The 26,312-nt window shown below is 36.4% G+C and overlaps 2 protein-coding genes and 1 pseudogene across 7 annotated transcripts in view; 2 read left to right on the top strand and 1 right to left on the bottom strand.

Moving 5' to 3' along the window:
- ZNF404 (zinc finger protein 404) overlaps positions 1–26,312 on the top strand; it is a 40,702-nt gene that overhangs the window by 13,399 nt on the left and 991 nt on the right. For 4 of the 6 annotated variants that reach the window (XM_033129393.1, XM_033129391.1, XM_033129392.1 and 1 more), the window contains one exon: positions 3,061–6,028. The exons of 1 other annotated variant lie outside the window; for it this stretch is intronic. In XM_033129393.1, coding sequence (XP_032985284.1) covers positions 3,061–4,580 — 1,520 coding nt within the window. In that variant the 3' untranslated portion in view covers positions 4,581–6,028. Of the gene's footprint in view, positions 1–3,060; positions 6,029–8,580; positions 8,928–26,312 lie in introns of those variants that run through there. One more of the 6 variants, XR_004425200.1, reaches the window with a different exon arrangement.
- ZNF283 (zinc finger protein 283) overlaps positions 6,088–26,312 on the bottom strand; it is a 32,228-nt gene continuing 12,003 nt past the window's right edge. The window contains exons 6-8 of the mRNA XM_033129362.1: positions 19,021–22,346; positions 10,095–10,206; positions 6,088–6,133 (exon numbers count right to left, since the gene is read on the bottom strand). Of these exons, the coding sequence (XP_032985253.1) occupies positions 20,476–22,346 (1,871 nt within the window). The 3' untranslated portion in view covers positions 6,088–6,133; positions 10,095–10,206; positions 19,021–20,475. The remainder of the gene's footprint in view (positions 6,134–10,094; positions 10,207–19,020; positions 22,347–26,312) is intronic.
- Positions 23,415–23,978, top strand: LOC117035522 (tetraspanin-6-like; annotated as a pseudogene).

Here is a 26,312-nt window from a genome sequence, read left to right as displayed (position 1 = left end):
CTTCTGGAGTCGGTATGTTGTTGTTTTACTTTTTATTTTGAAATAATTTTATACAGAAGAGTTACAAATGGGGTACAAAGAGTTCCAGTACCATAATGATAGTATCTTACATAATCGTATACATTTATGAAAACTATCAAATTAACATTTTAAAATATTAATACTATTTACTAAACTCCATATTTTATTCATATTTCACCAGTTTTTGCACTTTTTTTGTTTCAGGATCCAATCCAGGATACACTGCTTTCAGTCATCATATGTTCTTAGTTTTTTCCAATCTGTGATAGTTCCTGTATTTTCCTGTCTTTCATGACCTGGATACCTTTGAAGAGTACTAGTTAGGTATTTTGTAGTGCCCCCAAACTTTGGTTTGTTTGGTGTTTTCTTAGGATTAAACTGAGATTATGGATTTGGGGGAAGTATACCAGACAAGTGCCCTTCTCATCGTATCACATTGGGAATATGTGATAACATGATTTATCCTGGGAGGTTAACCTTAAAAACTTCTTTAACGTAGCATCTGTCAGTTTTCTTTACTGTAAGGTTTTTTGTTTTTTTTCCCTTCCCATATTGTATTTTTTAGAAACAAAGTCAGTAAATCTAGTTGGGAGTCAGTTTTGACAAATTATATTTTCAGAAAGATTCTTCATTTCATGTATATCTCAAACTTATTTGCATAGTTGTATTTTTTTTTAACATTCTCTATTTCTTTATTGATGACTATTTCACTATTGTCATGATGTTTGGATTTTCCTCCTTTTGTTCCCAGTATATATGTAAGCTAGTGGTCTGTATGGGTCAATTTCCAGTTTTAGTTAAATTTTGCTCTTACTGTATTGATTTCCCTTTTCTGTCTTCTTCAATCTACATCATCATTCCTTTTCTAATTTTTTCTTTTCCTAATTTTTAAGTAGAATGCTTAATTCATTCATTTTATTTTATTTCCCATTAGATGTAGGCCTTTCAGTCTGATTTGCAGCACTATAGTTAAGGCCATTGATTCTAATGCATGGTATTTTCATTATCATTGTCCTCAAAAAGTTCTGTGGTTTTATATTCTTATTGACTTAACAGTAGTCATTGAGAGCTTTTTATTTATAAACAGAAAGTGTTTTTGGCTTTTTATGATTGTTACTCATTTCTTATTGCTTCGGAGAATATTGTTTGTATTATTTAAACTTTGTAAACATACCGTACTTTATTTGTAGAAGAATTCTACTTGTCTTGAACTCATACTTGACCCATTTATCACATTAGATTGCCTCAAGCTGCTCTGTCATCTGGTTTACCAGTCTTCGGCCTACCTTCAACGTATCCTTTGTTGCAGAGTCCCAAGCACTCAGTTTCCCAGACTCTTCCCTCGTATTATTTAGTCGATTTTTTTCCCAAACATTGCCAAATGTATTTGCTTAGATTTACATGAGCCTTTAGAAATAATATTAATACAATTCCTGAAAAATTACTGAAATACATTTCTGCAAAATTCAAGAATAAGTAGCCTTGGCTGTAAAGGATTAGAAGGGAGAATTTGGGAAAGGTATCGGAGAAACAAAACAGATTGAACATCTGTAGGACAGATGGGTGATATTAAAACTCTATCAATGAAGGTAATACAATAACTGATTACCTTGACTGAGATAAAAACAGAAAATAGTCATGATTATGCACAGGAAAGACTGAACAATAGTGATAGAGACATGTATATTTTTAAAGGGAAATGCAATTGGAGAATGATCAGTTACCAACTTTTTCTACTTATATTTTTGACTGAGGTAATTTGGATGTGCATCTTTCTCATCTGTAATATAAACGATAGAGAAAAGCATATTTTACTATAATAAGGTGTAAGAGATTAGAATCAGGGAGAACTACCCTGTTTCCCTGAAAATAAGACCTAGCCAGACCATCAACTCTAATACATCTTTCAGAGCAAAAATTAATATAATACCCTATATTATATTAATTACATTATATTATATTATATTATACCCAGTCTTATAGTAAAATAAGACCAAGTCTTATATTAATTTTTGCTCCAAAAGATGCATTAGAGCTGATGGTCTGGCTAGGTCTAATTTTCAGGGAAACAGTGTAGTTAACTGTTACATCATTTTCAGAAACTAAATGGTTATTTTACTCAGTTGCCTTCCTCAGTGACCATGATTTTCATCACTGTTTACCTTTATTTTCATCCAAATTACTTTTTTAATTCAATATTTTATGCTACAATTAATTATTTAATACTTACTTTGTGGTAAGGACTTGTTTTTCAGTGGTAGTTGAAGGATGTTTTGCATCTATACTTGAGCTTTAGAGTAAGAAAATAAGTGGTAAAACAAATGAGACCATCAATATGTGATAAAAGCATTATGAAAGCAGAGATTAGGTGTTGGAATATAGAATAAGGGTATGAATTTACTTAAGAGTTAGCAAAGGCACCCTTTCTAAGAAAGTGGTTTCTAACCTGCAACACCTGAAGATGGTCACTAAAAGAAGCCACCTAAGAGGATTCCTGAAAGGTGGAGCACTGCATGAGCCCCGGGTGATGGGAAAGGTTGTGGTGTGTTCTAGTAGCTGAAAAGATGCAGAGTGGTAGGATATAGGGGACACAAATTATGGTTATGTGTTTGGGTTTCAGTCTAAGATAAAGACAAATCATTGAAAAAATTACATAGAGAGCCATCTGGCAGATAATGTTAGAAATGTAGTTCGATGACCAGGACCTACTCCTATAGCTTCTGATTCACAGAGTCTCAGTGGGTATCTAAAAGGTAGTTTATGTAAGAGGGTCCCTTGGTAATTCTGATCCCGAACTAAATGTGAGAACTACTGACTTTTTCTGTTTGCTTACTCACAAAACTACATTCTCGTGAACTTTCATAATTTTCTGAGCTCTTCTTGCCTTTAAAAAATTTCATGACAGTGTTTTAGAATTTTATGACCCTTCTACTTCTAATGGAAATACTTGCCAATTTATCATTATTTTTACTATAGAAGGCCTGTCACCACCCCCAGTACAGGAAAATAGCATTTGTTTGTTTTCTAATTTTCTTTCAGACTTTGATTTCACAACTGAGACCAACAAATTATCTTCAGAAAAAAGCAATTATGAAGTAAATTCATACCATTGGGAGACAACGAAAAGAAGTAAAACCTTGAACCTTATGAGGTTTATTTTCAGAAATGACCCACAGGGCAGAATTGAATGTGGGAGACAACAGGAACATAAAGTGGGATATTTTAGTCAAATGATATTCAGAAAACATATATCCCTTCCTCTACATCAGAGAATTCACACTGGAGAAAAATATGAATGGCAGGACTGTAGGAAGGGCTTTAGAAAATACTCACACCTTACTGAACAACTGAGGGACCACAGTGATGTGAGACCCTATGAATGTAAAGAATGTGGAAAGGCCTTTATAGTTCTCCAGCATTTTATCAGACATAAAAAAATACACACCGATTTGAAGCCCTATGAATGTAATGGATGTGAGAAGGCCTTTAGGTTTTATTCACAGCTTATTCAACATCAGATAATTCATAGTGGTATGAAACCCTATGGATGTATGCAGTGTGGGAAGGCCTTTAGACGCCATTCTCACCTTGCTGAACATCAGAAAATTCATATTGGTTTGAAACCCTATGAATGTAAAGAATGTGCAGAAACTTTTAGATTGTACCGACATATGTGTCTACATCAGAAAATTCATCATGGTGTGAAACCCTACATATGTAAGGAATGTGGGAAGGCCTTTGGTCATCGTTCAAGTCTTTATCAACATAAGAAAACTCATTCTGGTGAGAAACCATATAAATGTAAGCAATGTGGAAAGGCCTTTGTTCGCAGCTATTTACTCATTGAACATCAGAGAAGTCATACTGGTGAGAAGCCACATGCATGTAAGGACTGTGGAAAGGCCTTCAGCAGGGGCTCGAGCCTTCTTAAACATAAGAGAATTCATAGTAGTGAGAAACTCTATGATTGTAAGGAATGTGGAAAGGCCTTCTGTGGAGGCTCTCAACTTACACAACATCAGAGAATTCATACTGGTGAGCAGCCACATGAATGCAAAGAATGTGGAAAGACTTTTAAACTTCATTCATACCTTATTCAACATCAGATAATTCATACTGATTTGAAACCATATGAATGTAAACAATGTGGGAAAGCCTTCAGTCGTGTTGGAGACCTTAAAACACATCAGTCAATTCATGCTGGGGAGAAACCCTATGAATGTAAGGAATGTGGAAAAACCTTTAGACTTAATTCTCAACTAATTTATCATCAGACAATTCATACTGGTTTGAAACCATATATATGTAAAGAATGTAAAAAGGCCTTTCGTTCTATCTCCGGTCTTTCTCAACATAAGAGAATTCATACAGGTGAAAAACCCTATGAATGTAAAGAATGTGGGAAGGCCTTTAATCGTAGCGATCGACTTACTCAACATCAGAGAATTCATACTGGTGTGAAACCACACAAATGTGAGGAATGTGGGAAGGCCTTTAGTCGTTGCTATCAACTTACTCAACATCTAAGATTTCACAGTGGTGGGAAACTCCTTATGTAATTAGAGTCTGAAAGCCTGTCACCATGGCACATCCTTGATCATTATCACTATTCTACTGCCCAATGGTGTTGTGGTAAAGATTAAATTATTTAACATATAAACTCTTGGAAGGGTATTTGGCACATACTATTTGCTCACTAAATATTATATTTATGATGATCACTAGTATTACTATAAATAAATTCATGTGGAAGGAAGACACTATGAGCATGGTATTTTAAAAATATTTCTGTCATCTCTTAGTCATATTTTATTTCAGATCATTCATTCTGGACAAAATCTCATAGAATATATTAAACAAGAAGATTTTTATTCAAAGTTCATCCCCCTGAGGATCAATAATGGGGAAAAAAAACCTTGCCTTTGTTGAATGTTGACTATAGTTGTTGAAAAATTGAAGAGTGGTTTGAAGAAATTTTCTTACAATAAATTCTGTAATACAGATAATGTACAATCCATATCCCTTATAATTCAAAGAAATTAGAAATTAACAATTGGGTAGCCAAAAGACAGAAGCTGACATGGAGAACTTTTCTTCAAGTTTTTTAAAATTTTCAAATTTACATAAAAGGTAAAACAATGAAAAATTGTTTGCCCTCCACCTAGATTCAGTGTATCTGATATAGAGCTCTCTCTCTCCATGTATGAAAATGTATATATACAGATGCACATATATTATACTCATTACATATTGAATATATAATAATATGTAAATGATATATATGTTACATATCATTTTGCTGTGCTTTGTGAGTGAATGTTTTAGGTATCACTTCACCTCTAAGAAATCAACATACAATTCCTAGATTTAAAGATAATCTACATGACCACTATACCATTGTCACCTAAAAAAAACATTAACAGTAACCTTATAGTGTCCTTTAATATTCAGTCCATCTACAAATTTTTCCAATTGTTTAAAGAATGTCTTTTTAAAAGTACTGTCTTTTTTAAAACCTGAGAACCAAACTAAGCTCATATCTTTCATATGATTATGGCTTATTGAGTCTATTTTGGTCACCTTTTTTGTGACTTAGACATTCTGAAGACTCAAGAGAAGTAATCTATATAATGTTGTATATATTCTGTATTTGTCGTATTGCGTCTCAAGATAAGCTTAACTTATTTCTCTATCATTTGTATTGTGAACTAGAGGTTATGTCTAGAAACTTGATTAGGTTTCAGATGTAACATTTTTGGCAAGGCTACTTCATAGATAATATTATGTACTTAATATTGTAAAATATCAGGTGATGTACTAATGAAATTATGTTTGATCTCTTGTTCACCAGCTCTCTATATTGTATCAGTACATTTTTTCTTTTCAATTAATAAGTAACCCATGGAAAATCACATTGGCACTCAACTTTGAAATTTTAAAGTCTTATGTATTTTAAAGAAACTAAGACCAAAAAACCCCATCTTTTATATATACCCATATATTTACCTTTTCCCATGCTCTTCATTCCTTCCCAATGATCTGAATTTCCATCTGGTGTCATTTCCCTTCAGCTTGAAGAAATCCATTTAGCACTTCTTGACATGTACATCTGCTGGTAACAAATTTTCATAGTTTCTTTTACTGAAATGCCTTTGTTCTTGAGGGATATTTTGTTCTTGCTAATAGAATTATGGGTTTTGTTTTTATTTTTATATATATAAAAAAAAGATAATGTATCACTGACTCCTGGCCTCCCTGGGTTATAAGTCATTTGAATTATTCTTCCTCTGTATGTAATGTGTCATTTTTCAGAGTCCTTTCAAGATTTTCTCATTACCTTTGGTTATCAGACTGTTTGACTGTGATGTACCTAGGTATGGTTTGTGTTAATCCTGTGTGGGGTTCTCTGAGCTTCTGAAATCTGTACCTTTATGCCTGTCACCAAATTTCAGAAAATTCTGGCCATTATAACTTCAGGTATTTTTTATGCTTTTCTCCTGGGATTCCAAGTATTCGTATGTTAAATCTTTTGACATTATTCACTGGCTCTTTTATTCAGTCTTTTTGTTTCTTTTTCAGATTGGATAATTTCTATTGCTCTGTCTTCAAGTTCACTGATATTTTTCTCTGCCATCTCCACTTTGATATTCACCTTATCTATCACATCTAATCTGAGGTTCTGCATTTTTCAGTTATAGAATTTTCATTTAGAATTTCTATAGTTTCTATTTCTTTACCAAGATTTCCTATTTCTTCATTGCAAATATACTTTCACAAGGCTTTTGATTCCAGTGAAATACTTCTGTATATTTACTCATGCTATAAATATATATAAAATTATCATTAACTTATGAAAAGTTTCAGTTTCAACAAATGTTCCTACCCTTTTAGGTAGGTCATAAAAAAGTTTTTTCTGTCCTTGGAGTTTCAGATTTTGTTTGTTCATATGCAGTATGATATTTGTGGGAAAACAAATCATACTGTCATTTGTTGTGATTTAATTATGAAATATTTGGTAAGTACTTTTTTCAAGAATGTCTTGGAGTTCAAAGTACAGTAAATCTTTATAAAACTATTCCACCATTCAACCACTGAGTACTAGCAAAGAACATAAAATAAATTCATTGTTTTCTATTTCTTTCAACAGTTCCATAAAGTGACTCTGATTCATAATGTTTACATGTATATATACTAAACTATACTTTTCATACTGTGGAGCAACGCAATTAGGAAAACATCAATCTCTTGCCTTAAAATTCCAAGGAATCCACATTTTTAACCTAACATAGCTGGAGCACCATCTGTTATAATAGAAATGACTTTTTTTCATACCTTGTGGAAATTCTTTTTCGACATATCTGAAAGATTTTAAAAATCTATCCTATGAATCTGATTTTGTAGGCTACAAATTGACAACCTTTCTTTTTGATTTGGAAGTCTTTTGAGGCAAAACGTACCTAGAGTATTAATTGGACAGTATTTCACATTGTACAACTCGTCTAAAACTAAAGAAGAGTATATGTAGCTTTTCTGTTTTTGAACTAATTGATCTTTGATAGTTTTAGAAAGATCTTGTATTCTATGTGTACCTGTTAGGCAGCTTAATTTTTTTTCACTTTTTATAAAATACAATTTTTAGTCTTTTTTCATAATATTGTAACAAAACTATCTAAACTAAACTAATATTTATCTTGTTTTATCTCCATCTAAAATTTGATCTTTTTTGTACTCAAAAAATATTCTTTTTCCTGCTTACCACTCATCACAATGTGTAACTTTCTGTTTATTTATATTCAGATTATTCTATGTCAAATAAAATGTCCATCACAGCAAGAATTTTGACTCCTTGGTTATTTGTCTATAGCAGGAGTCAGAAAACTAGAGCTCATGGGTCAAATCCAGCCATCGTTTTTATATGGCTATGGCAAATATGCAAATATAAGAATGGTTTTTCATTCTTTTAATGGTTGGAAAAATTAGGGGACAAATAATACTTTCTGACAGTTGAAAATTATGAGTTTCAATAATAATTTTTGTCCATAAAGTTTTAATGGGACACGGCCATACTCAATCATTTACATACTATCTATGGCTTCTTTCATGCTACAACCTCAGAGTTCAGTAGTTGTGCCAGAGACTCTGTGACCAACAAATTCTTAAAATATTGACTGTCAGACCCTGTACAGAAAAAAATTTCCCAACTCCTGCTCTGTACTCAGTACAGGGAACAATACTTGGCAGGTAATAGACTCTATCGGTCCAAGTTTGGTGTATCACTGAAACATCAGGCATTTACTTAAAGAGCTAGACTTTTAAAAGCAATCGCTTTCTTCCAGCAATGGGAAAACAAGAGGTCTCCGTGGGGCTAATAGTCCAAGAAAAACACTGGCTACTGAAAAGTCAAGTTTACCTCAGCTGTCAGGTAATAAACAGAGACTAGTGTCATCAGGGGGGTGAGGTGAATAGATTGTGGAATCAGGAGAAGAGCAAGTGGCAGACGCAAATGTCAGCGCGGGGACATGGGTGTTACCGGTAGTCGCTGATGCTATATCTCCACAGGTTCTGCGCAGAAGCTACGCAAGTCCCCTCTGCTGCACTCTCAAGACACTGTCTGCTTCCCCATATCGCAGGAACATTTGTCAACAAAGTACATTGGTCTCTCTGGGTTTTCTCATTAAGTACTAGTTAGTAATTGCTCGTGTTACTATTTTCCGAACCCAAAGTTTCTCAGGGACATTATAATGGCTCCAATGGTGGGAAATGAGATCATGGTGTCCCCAAACTATAACTCAGGGTAAGGTTCTTTCTCATGCCCTTTGGTGCAAACCCTGGCAATGACAGGCTCACCATTCATGTATCAGAGGTCTGCTGCTGTGTGAATCTTTTCCTCCATTTCAGTAGATCATAAAAAGTGGCTCTGTGGCCCCAGGAATCTTAATAAACCTTTTATTTAATTTCAGGGTTATAGAGAAATTGATGGCTGTAATAGAGTCTGTGTTTTACTGTAGTTAGAGTTATCCTCTTCCTGTTTCTTTCCTTTTTGTTCCTGGGCTTTCGAAACTCCCTGCCCATCCTTTCTACTTTTAGACTTGCTAGAATTCTCCCTTTTCTCCATAACTAAACCTTCCAACCTTTTACACCTTTTCTTTAAATTGGGGACCGCAACACCTCTATTACAGAAATGGTATGAGGAATATGTAAAATCAGAGACACATCTAACTTTGAGCATACGTAGACATAGAAAACGTGGTTTCCTTTTTTTCTTGTTTTCTCTGTCATCAAGACTGGCTTTAGAAAAACATTCAGAAAGAGCTATCCCTTTGGTCTATGTGAGGAAAAGCCATAAACCATATTCCCCTCCTCAGATTCTTTCTAGACCACAGGAAAGGGATGTAATTGACTCTGTGTCTTAAGGAGAGACGTATTACTTATTTCCCAGAACCAATAACGGATGGAAAACCACCCACTGACCACATCGTTGGTGCTGAGCCTGAGTCATAAAATGGGTTCCTCAGAGACTGCCGCCCCTTACACCGTCCTCCCGGTGAGCTCATTTGTTTCCCTTTATTCTCTCCTATCTTATCACTTTACGTGACTTGCTTTGTCAACCAAAGCCTGCGACTGCTGATCACCATTACGGTCCTGGCTGCTTGCTTTCCAGCCCTCAGCACCTTTGTGCTCATCAGCTGTGACGCTCAAATCCTCAGAACTTACTTTGTCAGTTGTGGTAAAGCAAAAATCTCCAAATAGTCCTTTTACAAACAGCTCTCATTCATTCAACAATTTTTAAGCACTCAATATTTGACCATTATAGGTCATCTAGATGTAGACTCATCTAAAATTTATCCTGGTTATCTTTTCATGTGAGATTTTAGTATTGTGATTTTTTTTCCTAAGTGCAATATTTTTCTAAATGTTATTTTCTCTTCGAATTTTGTCTTCCAATGCTGCAAATACAATTTTTCTGCTCTGCAGAAACTGCCCAACTCAAGAAAAAATGGCCTATTTATATGGGTTAGTATTACCCTAATCAAATTGCAGGGCCTATATAATAACCCTAATGCAAGACTCACCTGATACAATTCCTGTCCCACCACATGTGACTTGAATCAGGTTTTTAAGGCCTTGTCCTTTAATATGAACAGATAACTAAGGATCAGCAAGCACTTGGACAAATATTCTATTCTGAAAAATAAAAACAAAGAGGAAAAAGTTACATGAGGGAAACAGAGCATATGAATGAAGCAAAATAAAATTCAAAAATTGTAATTAATATTGTCAGATATGAGACAATATTGCATCCATGAAGCAAATAAAGGATGCTATTAACACAAATGATAGAAGAATGAAGAGGTTTGGGAAATTAGAATCAGATGGAAGAGACAGGCATTCAGTAGAGTGGTTGGAAGATAATATGGAGGAACCTCTAGGAAAGTGGGGAAAAGTGGGAAATGGGAAAGAAACATTAGAAAAATAGCAAAACTTTCCTGGAAATAAATATATGACTAACTGATATTCCCCAAAAGAGAGAAATATAAACATGGAGAGGAGAACAGTATCAAAGAAACTATAACAGAATTTGCCAAAGCTGACTCAAAGAGCTCATTAATCTAATGAGAAGTAAAATAAATCCACATCTACATTTCAAAAAATTGGGGAGAAAAAATATTTTTAAGGCTTTTGGGGGTGGGGGAGAGATAGGTCATATGCAAAGGGTGAGAAATCAAAGACCTCAGATTTCTTAACAACCAGAAGACAACACAGCAATTATTTCAAACTTCTACAATGTTTTCCAAACTCAAGTTAGATACCAGTCATATTATCAATCAAGGACGATTTAGTATATATTTTCAGAAAGGCAAGGTCTCAAAACTTTCTCTTTTATTAATGCTTTTCCAGAAATTATTAAAGGTGTTCTCCACTGGGAAAAAAATAAAAATACGGGATCTAGGAATTGGAATTTGATGTCTGAAAAATGCTAATAAGACCACTTCAATGATGGAGAAGGGAAACCATGTATGACAACTGGGTTTACATAGAGATTACACAGTCCAGATACATGCCTCTTGGATATTTCCAAAATGAAACTATGACAGAATTCCTGACATGGTCTCTCAAGAATTCAGGAATGAATAGTAAATAGTTTTTATACAGAAAAGAAACCATATTAAAAATGAACAAATTTGAAATTCAAAATAAAAATAAAGTAGAATGAAAATGCAACATAGTTAACTCATCGCACTCAGAAGTTAATTGCTTATAATAATGTAACAAATTAATACTTAATAAAAATTGAGTATATAAATGATTGCAGTTTGTTATTCGGGGTCACATGTGTCTCTGATAGAGCTGCTAATGAAGTTAGGATTTATGAAGTAATCTGAGACTCGGTAAGAGATGAGGTAAGACAGGTCTCCAGGGGCAGATTATACACCCTGAGCAGTCCTAGACATATACTATCGTTATCTCTCTATTAAAGATACAGCAGTGATTAAGAGATTAAGTAAACTCCTAGTAAGTGGTAGACTTTTACCCGTGTTGGGAACCCACTTACTCTCTGAGTCAATCCTCTCCACCACTCCCCTACTTCATTCCAGAATTAATGAATAAGGTTTGATTCCTTCACATTTACACTGATATTACCAGAGCTCAATTAAATCCAGGATATAAAATTATTCTAAATTGCATCCTCATAAAGATTATGTTCCTCGGTATATTTAACTGTCATAGTGCTCACGTATTTTCCTTCTCTAAATATGAGGAACTCATTTTGATAATGTCCAGAGCCATGAGTGGATGGTTCTAGTCTCTAAATGAGGTGGAAGTATTCTACCTCCCTGTAAATTCTTCAACATGCATTAATCCATTTGCTCTTTTATTCCTCTGACAAGTATTTATTGAGCATCTTCATTGAGCTATGCATTTCTCGGGATATTGGATCTATAATGATCATAAGAGACACGTTCCCTGATTTCATGAAACTTCTTATATTCAAGAGTGAGACAAGACCGTCAACATATAGACAGATAAATAAAGTAACTTAGTGTTAAGTACAATAAGGAAAAAAAGTGAAGCAGTGTGACGGACATAAGGGTGGAGCTAGTCCAGATTGGGTGGTCAAGGAAGACATGCCCAATCAGGTAGCATGTGGGCAGAGACCTGAATTACAAGAAGCCTTGTGGAGAGCTGAGGAGGGGCGTTCCGACCGTGTCCCGTGACAGACAGCTTGCCATTTCAAGGCTGTATTCTGGACATAGTGTGGTGGACCACAGCAGGGAGGTAAGAGGAACCATGGGAATAATGTCAGAGTCGTGGAGTCAAGGTCATTTAGGACCTAATAACAAGTTTATAATTGCAAATGTGACTGGAAGCCTTTGGAGGGGCTTATCGTTAGAGACCCTCAAATAACAGTAAGATAATGCACAGCTGCAAAAACAGCTTATTAAGCTTTGCTTTTATCTCATCATGAAATCTGAAACCCCAAAACAAAATCCACGGACGTGCTCTCTGGAACACAAGGCATGGAGCCATTATTGCTGTGGCAAATTCCACATGATTTGACCACTATACGCCTATTTATCTTCATCTTGGCAAGCGTACTTATTCTAGAAGTTTCCTGAATCCCAGGGAGCAGAACAGCACTGTTAACTCCCAACTCTCTCATCCTCATTCCATTGCTCTATAAAGATACTGGAATAAGGTCAGAAAGAGGGATTCTATTCTATTCTATTCTATTCTATTCTATTCTATTCTATTCTTTTCCATTCAAATCCTTTAAAATTGTTTTTCAGTTAGAACCAGGAACGCAAGTGTATAGAGAGACAGGAAGAGTCTGACTGTCAGAGAAGCTGTGCAGTGGGGGTTGGAGAGGGTGTGAAGGAGAAACAGACTCTCATCATTGCTAACGCAAATTTGCAATCTTGCAAAGTCAACTTTAAGCACCACTGACGCTTGAAAGTCCAGTATTCCCTGGTCCACAGGTCACTGCACTTCTTTCACTGAAGGAGTCTGATCCCCTTATGATTTTATCCCTCAGAGACTGGAGAATTTCCCTCTGGAAGAGGCTTCCAGTTGAGGCTGAAACCTCAGCTCAACACAGAGCTCTTGGCTTTGTTTCTGCCCCTGCACAGCCCTCTCTGTTTGCAGGGTGAATGTGTTGACCCATATGTTAACCTACAGAGCTACAGGAATTAAGGATGATTCTTGTTTAAGACATGTCCTCCAAGTTTTTATAAAATGAGCCCCTAAAGCAGATTGGGAACTCTTTTAATAACATCCCAAGCAGGAATGTAGGAAGAATACACAATCTCTGCTTGCTTTCAGTTTCATAAGCTGTGAAACAGAACAGACATAGAACAGTGAGGCACAAACAGGTCCTGTCTGCTATGTGAATGAATGGGCACCCCAAAATTCACTGTAAGTAAAAGGGTACTTAAAAGGAATATGCTCCTCTGACTTGGGGAAAAAAGAACTTTACAAGGTTAGACCAATAATATTCCTCCTCTCCCCCATAGCTACAAAAAAATCAGATGATAAAAAAACTTTTAGGAAATGTTCTCACTAATAATACAGACTTCAATACTTCAGAACTTTTACTATGTCTTTTTGAAGTAAACATTAACCTCTCAACAGTCTGTAATTATGTTTTGTGGTTTTAATAATATATACATTTAAGTTGTCATCTATTTTATGAATTGTACACATATTTGCAAATTTTTGTTAAAATAAAGGATCACGGGTTCTTTGTCCATACACAAGTTAATGAAATTTATGAATCTGCTAGATTTCTTATTTAAATAAAACCTATGAGTCTGTAACTAAAGGAATACGAGTGATTATTTCAGAAATTATCTATAACCCATTTTAGCAAGTAAGTTAAGAGCAGACATATTGTAACCTAGCAGACCACTGGCTAATGGGAAATGTTTCCTTACTCTTAAAAGTCACAGAAAATGATCTCTCATGTTGTCGTGTCTCTATAGAATGTCTAGAAATCTGTCAGCCATCATGGTACCAGCCAACCTTGGGGAATGCAGACTGGAAAATGGAAGAGAATCTGAGTCTCTGAATATTTCATTTGCTGATAAATCAAAAATCTCTGGATTGGGCTTTCCCTCTGAAAGCCCATTATATGACGCAATATACTATTTTCTCATTGCTTCAGTTAGTTTTATTTTAATTTCTGCTGAGTGTATCCTATCTGTATCAAAAAACTAAGGGTCACGGTTCATACTAAGAGCTGGAGATGCAGAGATAAAGCTGATTCCCTCCCAGCCATTAACCAGCTCACTGTCTGGTGGGGAATGAACACACACACACACACACACACACACACATTTACAGCCCAGATTTTAAATATTATCCAAGCTGTGAAGCTAGACATACCTAATGCATCCAATATCAGGAGCAAGGAGTGGAGAGAGATTGTAAGAATATCAAAATAGCCAATAAACAATCAGAAAAATGGAAATAGAAACCAAAATCATCACAATCAGATACCAATATATACTGATTAGAGTAGCAAAAAAAAGTTTTCTAACTGATGCTAAGTATTGTGAAGGATTTGGAGAAAGCAGCACACTCATACACTGCTGGAGGGAGTGCCAGTTGGAATATTTGTTTGTGAATCTATTTAGAAGAATTAAACTTACAAATGTTTAACACAGGCATATCCATGACGAAACCCAAGCCAATTCCACGTTCAGTATACACAGAAAAAAAATGTACACTTGTATGCTCTATAAGACATGTACAAGTATGATCATAACAGTCCCATAAGGAGCTCTGACTTCCTAACAAAATGTAATGAAGGATTTCGGCGAGGGGCTGTGACTCCTTTTATGTGGATCTTGGCTGGTGCTACATGGCTACGAAGGCTCCTTAAAGGAATTGTGCTGGGCACTCAGTGAATTTGTTGTGTCCAAACTAGAAATTCACAGACAAAACCAACAGATGAAACTAGAAGTGATTAAGGATATCTAATTCAAAATAAAACAACGCAATACAGTCGTACAATTTTAAAGAATGGGTAATTGCATTAAAAAAATGTTTAAGGGGCCGGCCCAGTGGCTCAGGAGGTTAGAGCTCCATGCTCCTAACTCCGAAGGCTGCTGGTTCGATTCCCACATGGGCCAGTGGGCTCTCAACCACAAAGTTGCCAGTTCAATTCCTCTATTCCCGCAAGGGATGGTGCGCTCCGCCCCCCGCAACTAAGATTGAACAAGGCACCTTGAGCTGAGCTTCCTCCCGGATGGCTTAGTTGGTTGGAGCATGGGCTCTCAACCACAAGGTTGCCAGTTTGATTCCTCGAGTCCCGCAAGGGATGGTGGGCTGTGCCCCCTGCAACTAGAAACGGCAACTGGACCTGGAGCTGAGCTGCGCCCTCCACAACTAAGACTGAAAGGACAACAACTGGAAGCTGAACGGCACCCTCCACAACTAGGATTGAAAGGACAACAACTTGACTTAAAAAAAAAAAAAGCCCTGGAAGTACACACTGTTCCCCAATAAAGTCCTGTTCCTCTTCCCCAATTAAAAAAAAAAAATAGTTCTTTAAAAAAAAAATTTGAAAAAAATAATGTTTAAAAGGAAAACTATTATACAATCTCACTCAGATGTAAAAAGTTTAAATAACAGCAAATAAAATCAAGCAGTGCATCAAAAAGTAATACATCAGTGACTAACCTGGGTGTATCCAGGAATGGAAAGAAGTCCATCAGTCAGTATAAATGATCACAGTTAACAAATTAAATACTCTACAATTGCAGGAAGAGATGATACGTCATTTGATAAAAACTCAGGGCCCACTCCAACTTAGATACAATAAAGATTTTTACTCACAAATAAGAGAAGACATTAGAAGGCAATCATTTGAGAGCACGAAACTAACTGCCATTTCATCGGCGCTAACAAGCAGACTTGATGACTCATATTTCCAGCTCTAAGTCTCTTTTAGTTATGGCAGCATTGCCCAGTGCAGTCTCACATCTCTAAGATGGCAAAGTTTGAGATGCACCAGTTTAAACAAAGTTGCACAATTTTCTTCACTAGAATACTCTTTAGTCTTTTGACAAGCTGATAAGGTACTAGGTTATGCCGCAAGGGGGAATTTAGTAGATGCTGCTTCTTTAAACAGATATCCCCCTCGTTTTTCAAGTACTATTAAGCACTGGTGATTTTCGAGACATAATTTCAGAAATGCTAGTTAACATGAAAATATGGTATCTGGGAGTGAAAGACTGATTAGCAACGCTTTATTCTACTAAAACCCTCCAAGTATTCTGCTTTGTGGTACCTTTGATTATTAAAATTGCACTTGTGTGGAACAATGCTGTCAATCACTAGATGAGTAACTGAACAGTGATATCGTGGATGGCCTATCTGCACAAAATGGACATAGGGTGACGTGCAGATTAAAATGACCAAAATGAACCATAGACATTTTTGCCAATGCAGAAGTTTCGATGGAACTGACATTTGTGGAGATGAATAATTTTTACAGGGTTGAATTCTAGCTGTGAGTATATAAACACTCTTATTTCACTATAACTCATATGCTTTGATGCTAGCACTAAGTCTTGACAGCCACCTGGTTCAAAGTGATCATGAGAAGCCATCAATTTTAAGATGCGTTGATTTCCAAATATTAAGTCTTTCTTGTTAGAATAGATTAAATCATTTCATGTATGTGTGGTTTCCTACTCTAAAAACCATATAAATCTAAGATAAAATATGCAAATTAATTAAATTTGTGCTGACTCAGTTTATTGTCAGTTAGTTTCTACTTATATTTAAACCAGAAGAATTTGGATCTGGGTATTTCATACAGATTGTTTCTATTGCACAATTCTTACAACTTATATTTGGATTGTTTGCTGACGTTTTCATTAGAATTTTTACACTTAATCCATGTAGCTTTTGCTTGTTAGAAGCTACCTCCATTCAGTTTTGTTACTAGATTTGTGTTATCCAGGTAAGATGAGCTAGTAAAACAGTAATTATTTTCACCTTGAAATTTTTGCCTAAGGGGCTAACGATTTCCAAGTGTTATTTCTAAAAGGGAGATCCTGGACCAAATTTTTCAAACTTTTCCTTTGTTTATTTAAATGGGGTTAAATACATTGTATTACCTTAAATTTTAAAAATCCCCTCCATATCTATAATATCTCCTTATCCATTATTCTATAATGTTGCCCTCTTTCTTCCTTGATTTTTTTCCTTGTTCAGATTTATCAAAGTCTCATTGAGGTAAATGGATTTTTCACAGAAAAATACTGAATGAAGGCTACTGCTTTAAATTCTATTCTATTCCATTCTATTCTATTCTATTTATTTTACTTTTTAAGGAGGGGGCAGCTCACAGTGGCCCATGAGGGGATTGAACCGGCAACCTTGGTGTTATCAGCATCACACTCTACCCAACTGAGCTAACCAGCCCCCCTTAAATTCTTAATCATAATATCAAATTTTAGTTGTACTAATTGCTTCTGTATCTTGATTTGGGGTCTGTTATGTTTCTAGTTCCTTAGTTCAGTATGACATGGACCATGTAGACACTGGGGAAAATGAGGCACAGCTCTGGCCCTTCGTAGGGGTATTAGTTTGCCACTGAGTAGAGCTTCAGCTACCTCCTACAAGTTCCAATACACAATCATTTCATTATCATTTTTTTCTGAAGAATCTATAATTGTTTCAATTTTCTCTTCAATTCAGAACATATACATATACATGTTTACACATTTCCAAAAGTAGTTGACCAAAGTTCACCAATCCTTCTAGTTGTGTAATGAATCTCTATAATGGGGAGGTCTAACAGTCACCATCTTAATCAAGTGATCAAATGTAGCACTGGTGATAGTGGGAAAATAGCTATTATGTGCTTGTGATGTGTTGCCAACATCAAGAACATGTCAGCACCTACTGTGTTTCCCTGAAAATAAGACCTAGCCGGACAGTCAGCTCTAATGCGTCTTTTGGAGCAAAAATTAATATGAGACCCGGTCTTATAGCAAAATGAGACCGGGTCTTATATTAATTTTTGCTCCAAAAGACGCATTAGAGCTGACTGTCCGGCTAGGTCTTATTTTGGGGGAAACACGGTATGAAGTTTTCTGGCCAAAGCTGTTTAAGCCTCTAGCTCTAACTGGATTTTATACGAGATATGAAGGATAGAGGCACAAATTAAATTTCACCATGGGGGAACAAACCTAGAATGTATGGCATTCTACAGAACAGCTTTCCTGAGCTCTTCAAAAAGTCTGTTCAAAGTAGACTTGGCGGGGGGGCGGGAGGGGGCGGCGGTTATCACCTTGTAAGGGGTATAAATGTCTAATCATTATGTTGTTTAGTACACCTGAAACTAACCCAAAAATCCTGTATATATCCATACTAGTGGGTGTAAAGTGGTACCTCACTGTGCTTTTGATTTGCATTTCCCCAATGATTAATAAATTTACTTCACGTGCTTAGTGACCCCCCAAAAAAAGTCTGTTCAAGACTGATATCTAGAGACATGACAACCAAATGCAATGCATGAACATAGAGAAGATGCTGGTTAGAAAATAAATAGCAATAGCATAAAGTCTTGGGAGCATTGGGAAATAGAAATGAATATAAAAGAATATTACAGAATTAATGATAATTTTCTTGTGTGACCATTGTATTAAAGAATCAGAGTGTTCTTATTTTTAAAAGGTACATGCTAATGTGTTCACGAAAGAACTACCATGATTTGTACATCGTAAGTCAAATGGTACATGAGTATATATACACATATACAAGTTCAGAATGAAAGCAAATACAGCCAAATATTAACAATTATTGATTCTAGACAGAGTATATTCATTATACTATCCTTTAAACTTTTCTGAATGTCTGAAAATTGTCGTAATAAAATTTTGGGAAAGAATTCCCAAATGGACAATTTTCTTTTTGAACAGTTCTCTTTTAAATTTCTAATTTATCTTGAAATGTGAACAGAGAATTTTAATTATTGCCTACCTGTCTCTTGGAATTTATCACAGGAGAATTGCTTCACACCTCTCCCCGGTTCTTCAAGAGGTATATTCCCAACATCTTAACACTTGCTAAATCCACTTTTCTTTTCAGCCTTAATTTTTCATGCAGCTTAAGGGCTAAATTCTGAATAAAAATCCTCTCAAGTTCTTTGTTTTCCTAAATCTCATCCAGAATGAACTATCTGAAATTCAAATGAATAAGTGGTTATGAAAAGCTTTCTTAAATTCATTATACCAATGTGTGTTCCTCTCCGGAGAATTCACTAGTAATACGAATGAGGAGGGTAAGAACAACAGCTAATATCTATTGAGCATAAGCTTCATACCAGATGCTCTTCAAAGGACCTGATGCACACTAAATCCATTCGATCTCTACAACAGCACTATTAGTTACCATCACCAGCATTTTAGTGATGACGCCCACTGGGGATAGGCATTTTGCCCAACATTCCACAGGTAGTAAGGAGGTGGAATGTGAGGACAAGTATGGTTTGGCTATGGATAAGTGGCTTTCTACCTGTTATATTAACAGTTACACTCTAGGATGAATTTGCTGAAATTTAACAGACTGAAGTGTTGGAAGTCTTCTATACATTTGCTAAATGAACAACCTTCGTATAAATTTATGCTTTTATGGGCTTAAGGAAGTTGTGATTCCCACATTTGCCAAATCCTATAGTATGAATACTCTGCTATTCTAATCAGAGAGGTGACAAGTGAGGGGTTTCTTATTCTAATTAAATCATATCACAACTTGTCTCATGTCTTTAAAAGTGTAGATGTCTCTCAAATTATTTCTGAAAAAGGGCAAACTTTTGTATTTAATTTCCAATCATTCATGGACTGATTGATACTTTTGTAAAATGTAACGATGCCATGGCAGTATCATATCAAATTGCTGTAAAAGTTTCCAAACATTCACTCTCATTTTGTGCATTTATCTCATGATGGACAGGTAACAATTTTGTCAGCTGGCACTAGTCTCTAGACAAATTTGAACAGCACTTGTCTAAAGGCGGTCCTACATTCTAATCCAAAGGGTTTCTCATTTGGAGGAATCCTATTATGTACCCTAAGACGTTCACCTCATCTATAAGTCTTTCCACATTCCTTAAAATATTTCTAATGAGTATAAATTTTCCAATGTTTATCAGACTTTGTGCCATGAATAAAGATATTCCTTTCGTTGAAATGGTTTTACATCAGTGTAAATTGACATTCAATAAGATCGTGAAGAAATCTAAAGGCCTTTTCATATTCCTTATATTCAAAGTATTTCTCACTAGTATGAATTCTCTGGTATCAAGTAAACTGTCCATACACAGGTAAGGCTTTTGCACATTCCCTACATTCATAAGGTTTCTCAAGAGTAAGATTTCTCTTCTTGTTGTAAGTCGTCCATACACACACAGAAAAATGTTCTTTGACATCTCTTCAATCATAAGGTCTCACCAGTATCAACTGACTCATTTGAGTAAGACGGCCATATAAAGGCTTCCCCACATTCCTTATAGTCATAGGGTTTATCATTACTATGAGTTCTCTCACGTTGAACAAGACTTGAGCCATGAGTAAAAGACTTCCCAAATTCCTCACATTGATAAGGTTTCTCATCAGTATGAAATCTCTGATGAACACAAAGTTGATAGCCACTTCTAAAGGTCTTCCCACATTCTTTACATTCATAGGATTTCTCACCAGTATGGGCTCTCTCATGTTTAACAAGGCTTGAACCCCAACTGAAGGCTTTCCCACATTCCTTACATTCAAAAGGTTTCTCACCGGTATGGATTTTCTGATGTTGAGTAAGGTGATAGCCACGACTAAAAGCCTTCCCACATTCTTTACATTCATAGGATTTCTCACCAGTATGGGCTCTCTCATGTTTAACAAGGCTTGAACACCAACTGAAGGCCTTCCCACATTCCTTACATTTAAAAGGTTTCTCACCAGTATGGATTTTCTGATGTTGAGTAAGGTGATAGCCACGACTAAAAGCCTTTCCACATTCTTTACATTCATAGGGTTTCTCACCAGTATGAATTCTCTCATGTTGAACAAGACTTGAGCCACAATTAAAGGCTTTCCCACATTCCTTACATTCATAGGGTTTCTCTCCATTATGAAATATCTGATGTCGAGTAAGTTGATAACCACTGCCAAAGGTTTTGCCACATTTTTTACATTCGTAGGATTTCTCACCAGTATGGACTCTCTCGTGTTTAACAAGGCTTGAACCCCAACTGAAGGCTTTCCCACATTCCTTACATTCAAAAGGTTTCTCACCGGTATGGATTTTCTGATGTTGAGTAAGGTGATAGCCACGACTAAAAGCCTTTCCACATTCTTTACATTCATAGGGTTTCTCACCAGTATGAATTCTTTCATGTTGAATAAGACTCGAGCCACAATTAAATGTCCTCCCACATTCCTTACATTCGTAAGGTTTCTTGCCAGTATGAAATATGTGATGTCGAGTAAGTTGATAGCCCCAACAAAAAGCCTTTCCGCATACTTTACATTCATAAGGTTTCTTACCAGTATGGATTTTCTGATGCTGAGTAAGTTGATAGCCACGACTGAAGGCCTTCCCACATTCTTTACATTTATAAGGTTTCTCACCTGAATGAATTATCTCATGTTTAGCAAGGCTTGAGCCCCAAAAAAAGGCCTTCCCACATTCCTTACATTCATAGGATTTCACACCAATATGAATTTTCTGATGCTGAGTAAGGTGATAGCCACGACTAAAGGCCTTCCCACATTCTTTACATTCGTAGGGTTTCTCACCAGTATGGATTCTCTCATGTTTAACAAGACTTGATCCCCAACTAAAGGCCTTCCCACATTCCTTACATTTGTAGGGTTTCTCACCAGTATGAAATCTCTGGTGCACAGTGAGTTTATAGGCACTAAAAAAGTCCTTCCCACATTCTTTACATTCAAAATGTTTTTCAGCTGTATGAGTTCTCTCATGTTGAACAAGTTTTGAACCATGACTACAAGCCTTCCCACATTCCTTACAAACACAGGGTTTCTCTGGAGTACGAATTCTTTGCTGTGCAGTAAGAGATTTACTTTTTCTGTAAGTGGGCATTTTTCCATAGCTGATTATCATTTGACCGAAGTATTCCTCCTGATGTCCCTGTAGTCCCTTGAATTTGCTTTTGCACTTCTGATTATTCTTAAAAATGGATGCCTCAAGGCCAAGGGTCTTATTTCTTTCCTTTATCTCCCACTGGGAAAATTTTATTTCAAAAATGTTCTTTCCTGAACATGTATTTTTGGTCTCATATGTTGACTCCAAATCTGAAAGAAAACAAGAAAACCACACATTTTATTTCCTCTACCAGAAAAATGACCTCTATAGTAAAAATAAAAGACAAATTGAAAATAATACCTATAAGTGAATTGGATTAGTAAACTTACTGAACTTCTAAGCATCCAGTCTCTCCTTATCAAATTCAGCTTTGATTTTTAAGCTCTTGTGATCTTAATGTTCTGATCTGACAATTGTCTGGATCACTTTAACAAGTCCCTCATCTTCCTATGTAGATGGTCTCTTAAACCAAAATGTGCCCTTCCATCAACCAAGCCCTTCTGTGCCCAGGTGTGGTTCCAGCTGAACTTTTAACGACTACCGCATTTCCCCAAAAATAAGACATAGCCGGACAATCAGCTCTAATGTGTCTTTTGGAGCAAAAATTAATATAAGACCCAGTCTTATTTTACTATAATATAAGACCAGGTTTTATGTAATATAAGACCGGGTATGATACGATATGATACGATACGATACGATACGATACGATACGATACGATACGATACGATACGATACGATACGATACGATGTAATACCGGGTCGGGTATAAATTTTTGCTCCAAAAGACGAATTAGAGCTGATTGCCCAGCTAGGTCTTATTTTCAGGGAAACAGGGTCTCTGTCTCTGCGTTCACTCAGTGGCAATGCTATTTTGGTTGAAGTAGTTGAAGGAAACCCAGCTTCCCACAGATATGTAATTGTAAAATGGTAAAATATTTTATGAGCCTATTCACATAATTGGGGATGTTATTCTTTGATACTCCAGTGAAACTTGAGAAGCAGTAGTTTCTCAAAGGTTAGCTGCAAAGTGCAATATGCAACCATACCTATGAACTTTTCATACTATGTTATGTTAAAATCCATTGCACTTTAGCTGTTCTGATGACCCCGTGCGGCCCCGTCTCGGAGAATGCAGACTAAACCAGTCATTACTTATTTCAAGAGTATCCTCCTTATCTACACTTTCATGTTCTGGCCGTTGGCATTTGGGCCTGGAGAATTGGCAATGTGAGCCTAGAGAATTATTTTTCCCTTTTAAATGGGAAGGCCACCAATATCCCCTTCATACTCATTGGCACTGGCACTGTTATCATTCGTTTGGGAACCTTCGGCTGTTTTGCTACCTGCCGAGCTTCTGCATGGATGCTAAAACTGTATGCAATGTTTCTGACTCTCATTTTTTTTGGTTGAACTGGTCGCTGCCATCATAGGGTTGGTTTTCAGACATGAGATTAAGAACAGCTTTAAGAATAATTATGAGAAGGCTGTAAAGCAGTATAACGCTACAGGAAATTACAGAAGCCATGCAGTAGACAAGATTCAACATATGCTGCATTGTTGTGGTGTCACCAATTTTAGAGACTGGAAAGATACTAATTATTACTCAGACAAAGAATTTCCAGAAAGCTGCTATAAACTTGTAGATGGTTTTCCTCAGAGAGATGCAGGTAAAGTAAACAATGAAGGTTGTTTTGTAAAGGTGATGACCATTATAGAATCAGAAATGGGAGTTGTTGCCGGAATTTCCTTTTGCGTTGCTTACTTCCAGCTGATCGGAATCCTTCTCGCTTACTGCCTCTCTTGCGCCATAAGAAATAACCAATATGAGATAGTGTAACCAGCAAAACACGATCTTACTCCTAGCCAACTTCAAGGACATTTACATCCCTCTACCCCTATGAACTACTAGATCACCTGGACGGAAAACTGCCTGACATTTACCACCAATGAAAAACTACACCAATAGTCTAATTCAATCTAGACATTTGTTCAATATAAATCCACCTTTTGTCCCATTCATCTAAGATCACTGAAACCCCCTTACCACTCTGAAACACTGGAAGAGCTAGCAAATTGCAAAAAAGAAAAAAATCCATTGCACTTTGGAGGCTCTTTTATCTGTGCATAATTTTGTGACATCAGGCACTGGTCATTTGAAAAATAGTGGTTCATTGAGTTATACAGATTTTGAGATGTTGACATGTTTCATTATATAATATCAATGTTAATATTGATACTACATCATCAGATGTTAGTATTACCCCCTATCTAATCAGAAAAAAACATTTCCTTTAATGAGTATTTTGTGAGGAGGAACTTTAAGTCTGGATAACCATAGTTTGTCTATCAGTCATTCTTTCAAGAAAAAAAAATGGTGTTCCATGAAAAAAGCACCTAGTTTAACTCATAATTCAAACTTCACAAGTGGTTTTCCTCAAGGCAACCATCACACTTTGGTATATAACAGAAGAGCTTAATGAATACTTCCCATATTATCACACAGAATAGTTTCTAAATGAACACTCAAGGATCAAGATTTAATCAAATGAAGCGCAGAGCAGAGTAGTTGAAAGTCAACCAGCGTGAAGGGGGTTACAGTAGAAAAGGGTTGTTGCATGTGGGGAGTCAGAATGCAAGCAGGGGAAAGCCAAGTGTCTGTGCGTACGTGACCTAGCATGCATTTGCACAGCCCAAGTGGGATGAGACGGGCAATAGCATGATCAAGGTGGTGGTGATAATGGAAGGTTAGTTACATACAGAGAGTTCAATCAAGTAATAGATTACGGATGGTGGAAGCCAGGTTTTTTACTACCAAAGAAGGGAGTCAGAAATATGGAAAATGAATAAGCTGAAACGAAACCTGTAGTGGTGAGTTGGAATTGGGAGATATCTGTGGACACAAGGTTACCGACATACGAGGTCGGACAATTAAGTTCGCGAACTCATCCTAGAAAAAGTGCTCCATGCCTCATTGCTAAATATCACTACAGTCACCTTTAAAGTACTCCCCTTGGGAAGCTATGCACCGACGCCAGCTCCTAGTCCACCCTTCAAAGCAATTTTGGAACTATTTTTCTGGAATGGCCGTCACAGCTATTGTCATATTACCCTGGATGTCCTGAATGTCATCAAAATGTCTTCCTTTCAATATTTCCTTTAGCTTCGGATAAAGAAAGAAGTCACTGGGGGCCAGATAAGGTGAGTAGGGAGGGTGTTCCAATACAGTTATTTGTTTACTAGCTAAAAACTCCCTCACAGACAGTGCCGTGTGAGCTGGTGCATTGTCGTGATGCAAGAGCCATGAATTGTTGGCGAAAAGTTCAGGTCATTTTCGTCTAACTTTTTGACGCAGCCTTTTCAGCACTTCCAAATAGTAAACTTGGTTAACTGTTTGTCCAGTTGGTACAAATTCATAATGAATAATTCATCTGATATCAAAAAAGGTTAGCAACATCACTGCAACAAGTTCACGAATTTAATTGTCTGACCTCGTATAGCTATAAATGTGTGTGTGTGTGTGTGTGTGTGTGTGCGCGCGTAAGTATACCCTAGTTCTGTCCACTAAGAGGGGCTGGGAGCAACCATCCCTCAGGAGCAATGAGCAAACCTACTACCTAGATCTTGGCTTCTAAAAACCACTCTCGACTAAAAAGAACCAGGGCACCTTGAAGAAATGGCTGGCTTTAAAGCTAGAACAGGGAAAGTACAAGATGAGCCTGGAACGTGTTGTTGTATAAGAAAATAAAAAAGCATTTAAACAGTGATGGAGACGTGCCAAAGGACACAAATGCCATACGACAGAGTTCCCAGTGGTCAAACCTGGGACAAGCTCAAATATTCTGAGCTTCAAAATAAATAATGGGAAGAACAGATTACAACTCACTGACTAGAAATGCAATATATGAATAAACAAAGTTTGAAGAGGAATATGATATTTAGTAGCCTCAAAGTTCCTCCTCACAAAATACTCAAGAAAGGAAAAACGATTAACTTTACAGGGAGGGAGCCAGCAGATGCTACCCTAATCAATGGCTCAAAGGAAGAGTCAGCAGTAATGACAAATCATTTGCACTACCTGACAGAATGCAAGAACGCACCATCAACTCTGGTATTTCCACCAAAGATGCATAATCTAAATCAAAGCATGAGGAAAGAGCAGACAAACCCACAC

This window comes from Rhinolophus ferrumequinum, chromosome 15, assembly GCF_004115265.2.
Source record: "Rhinolophus ferrumequinum isolate MPI-CBG mRhiFer1 chromosome 15, mRhiFer1_v1.p, whole genome shotgun sequence".
Classification (NCBI taxonomy): domain Eukaryota; kingdom Metazoa; phylum Chordata; class Mammalia; order Chiroptera; family Rhinolophidae; genus Rhinolophus; species Rhinolophus ferrumequinum.
This window is presented reverse-complemented; position numbering and strand designations above follow the sequence as displayed.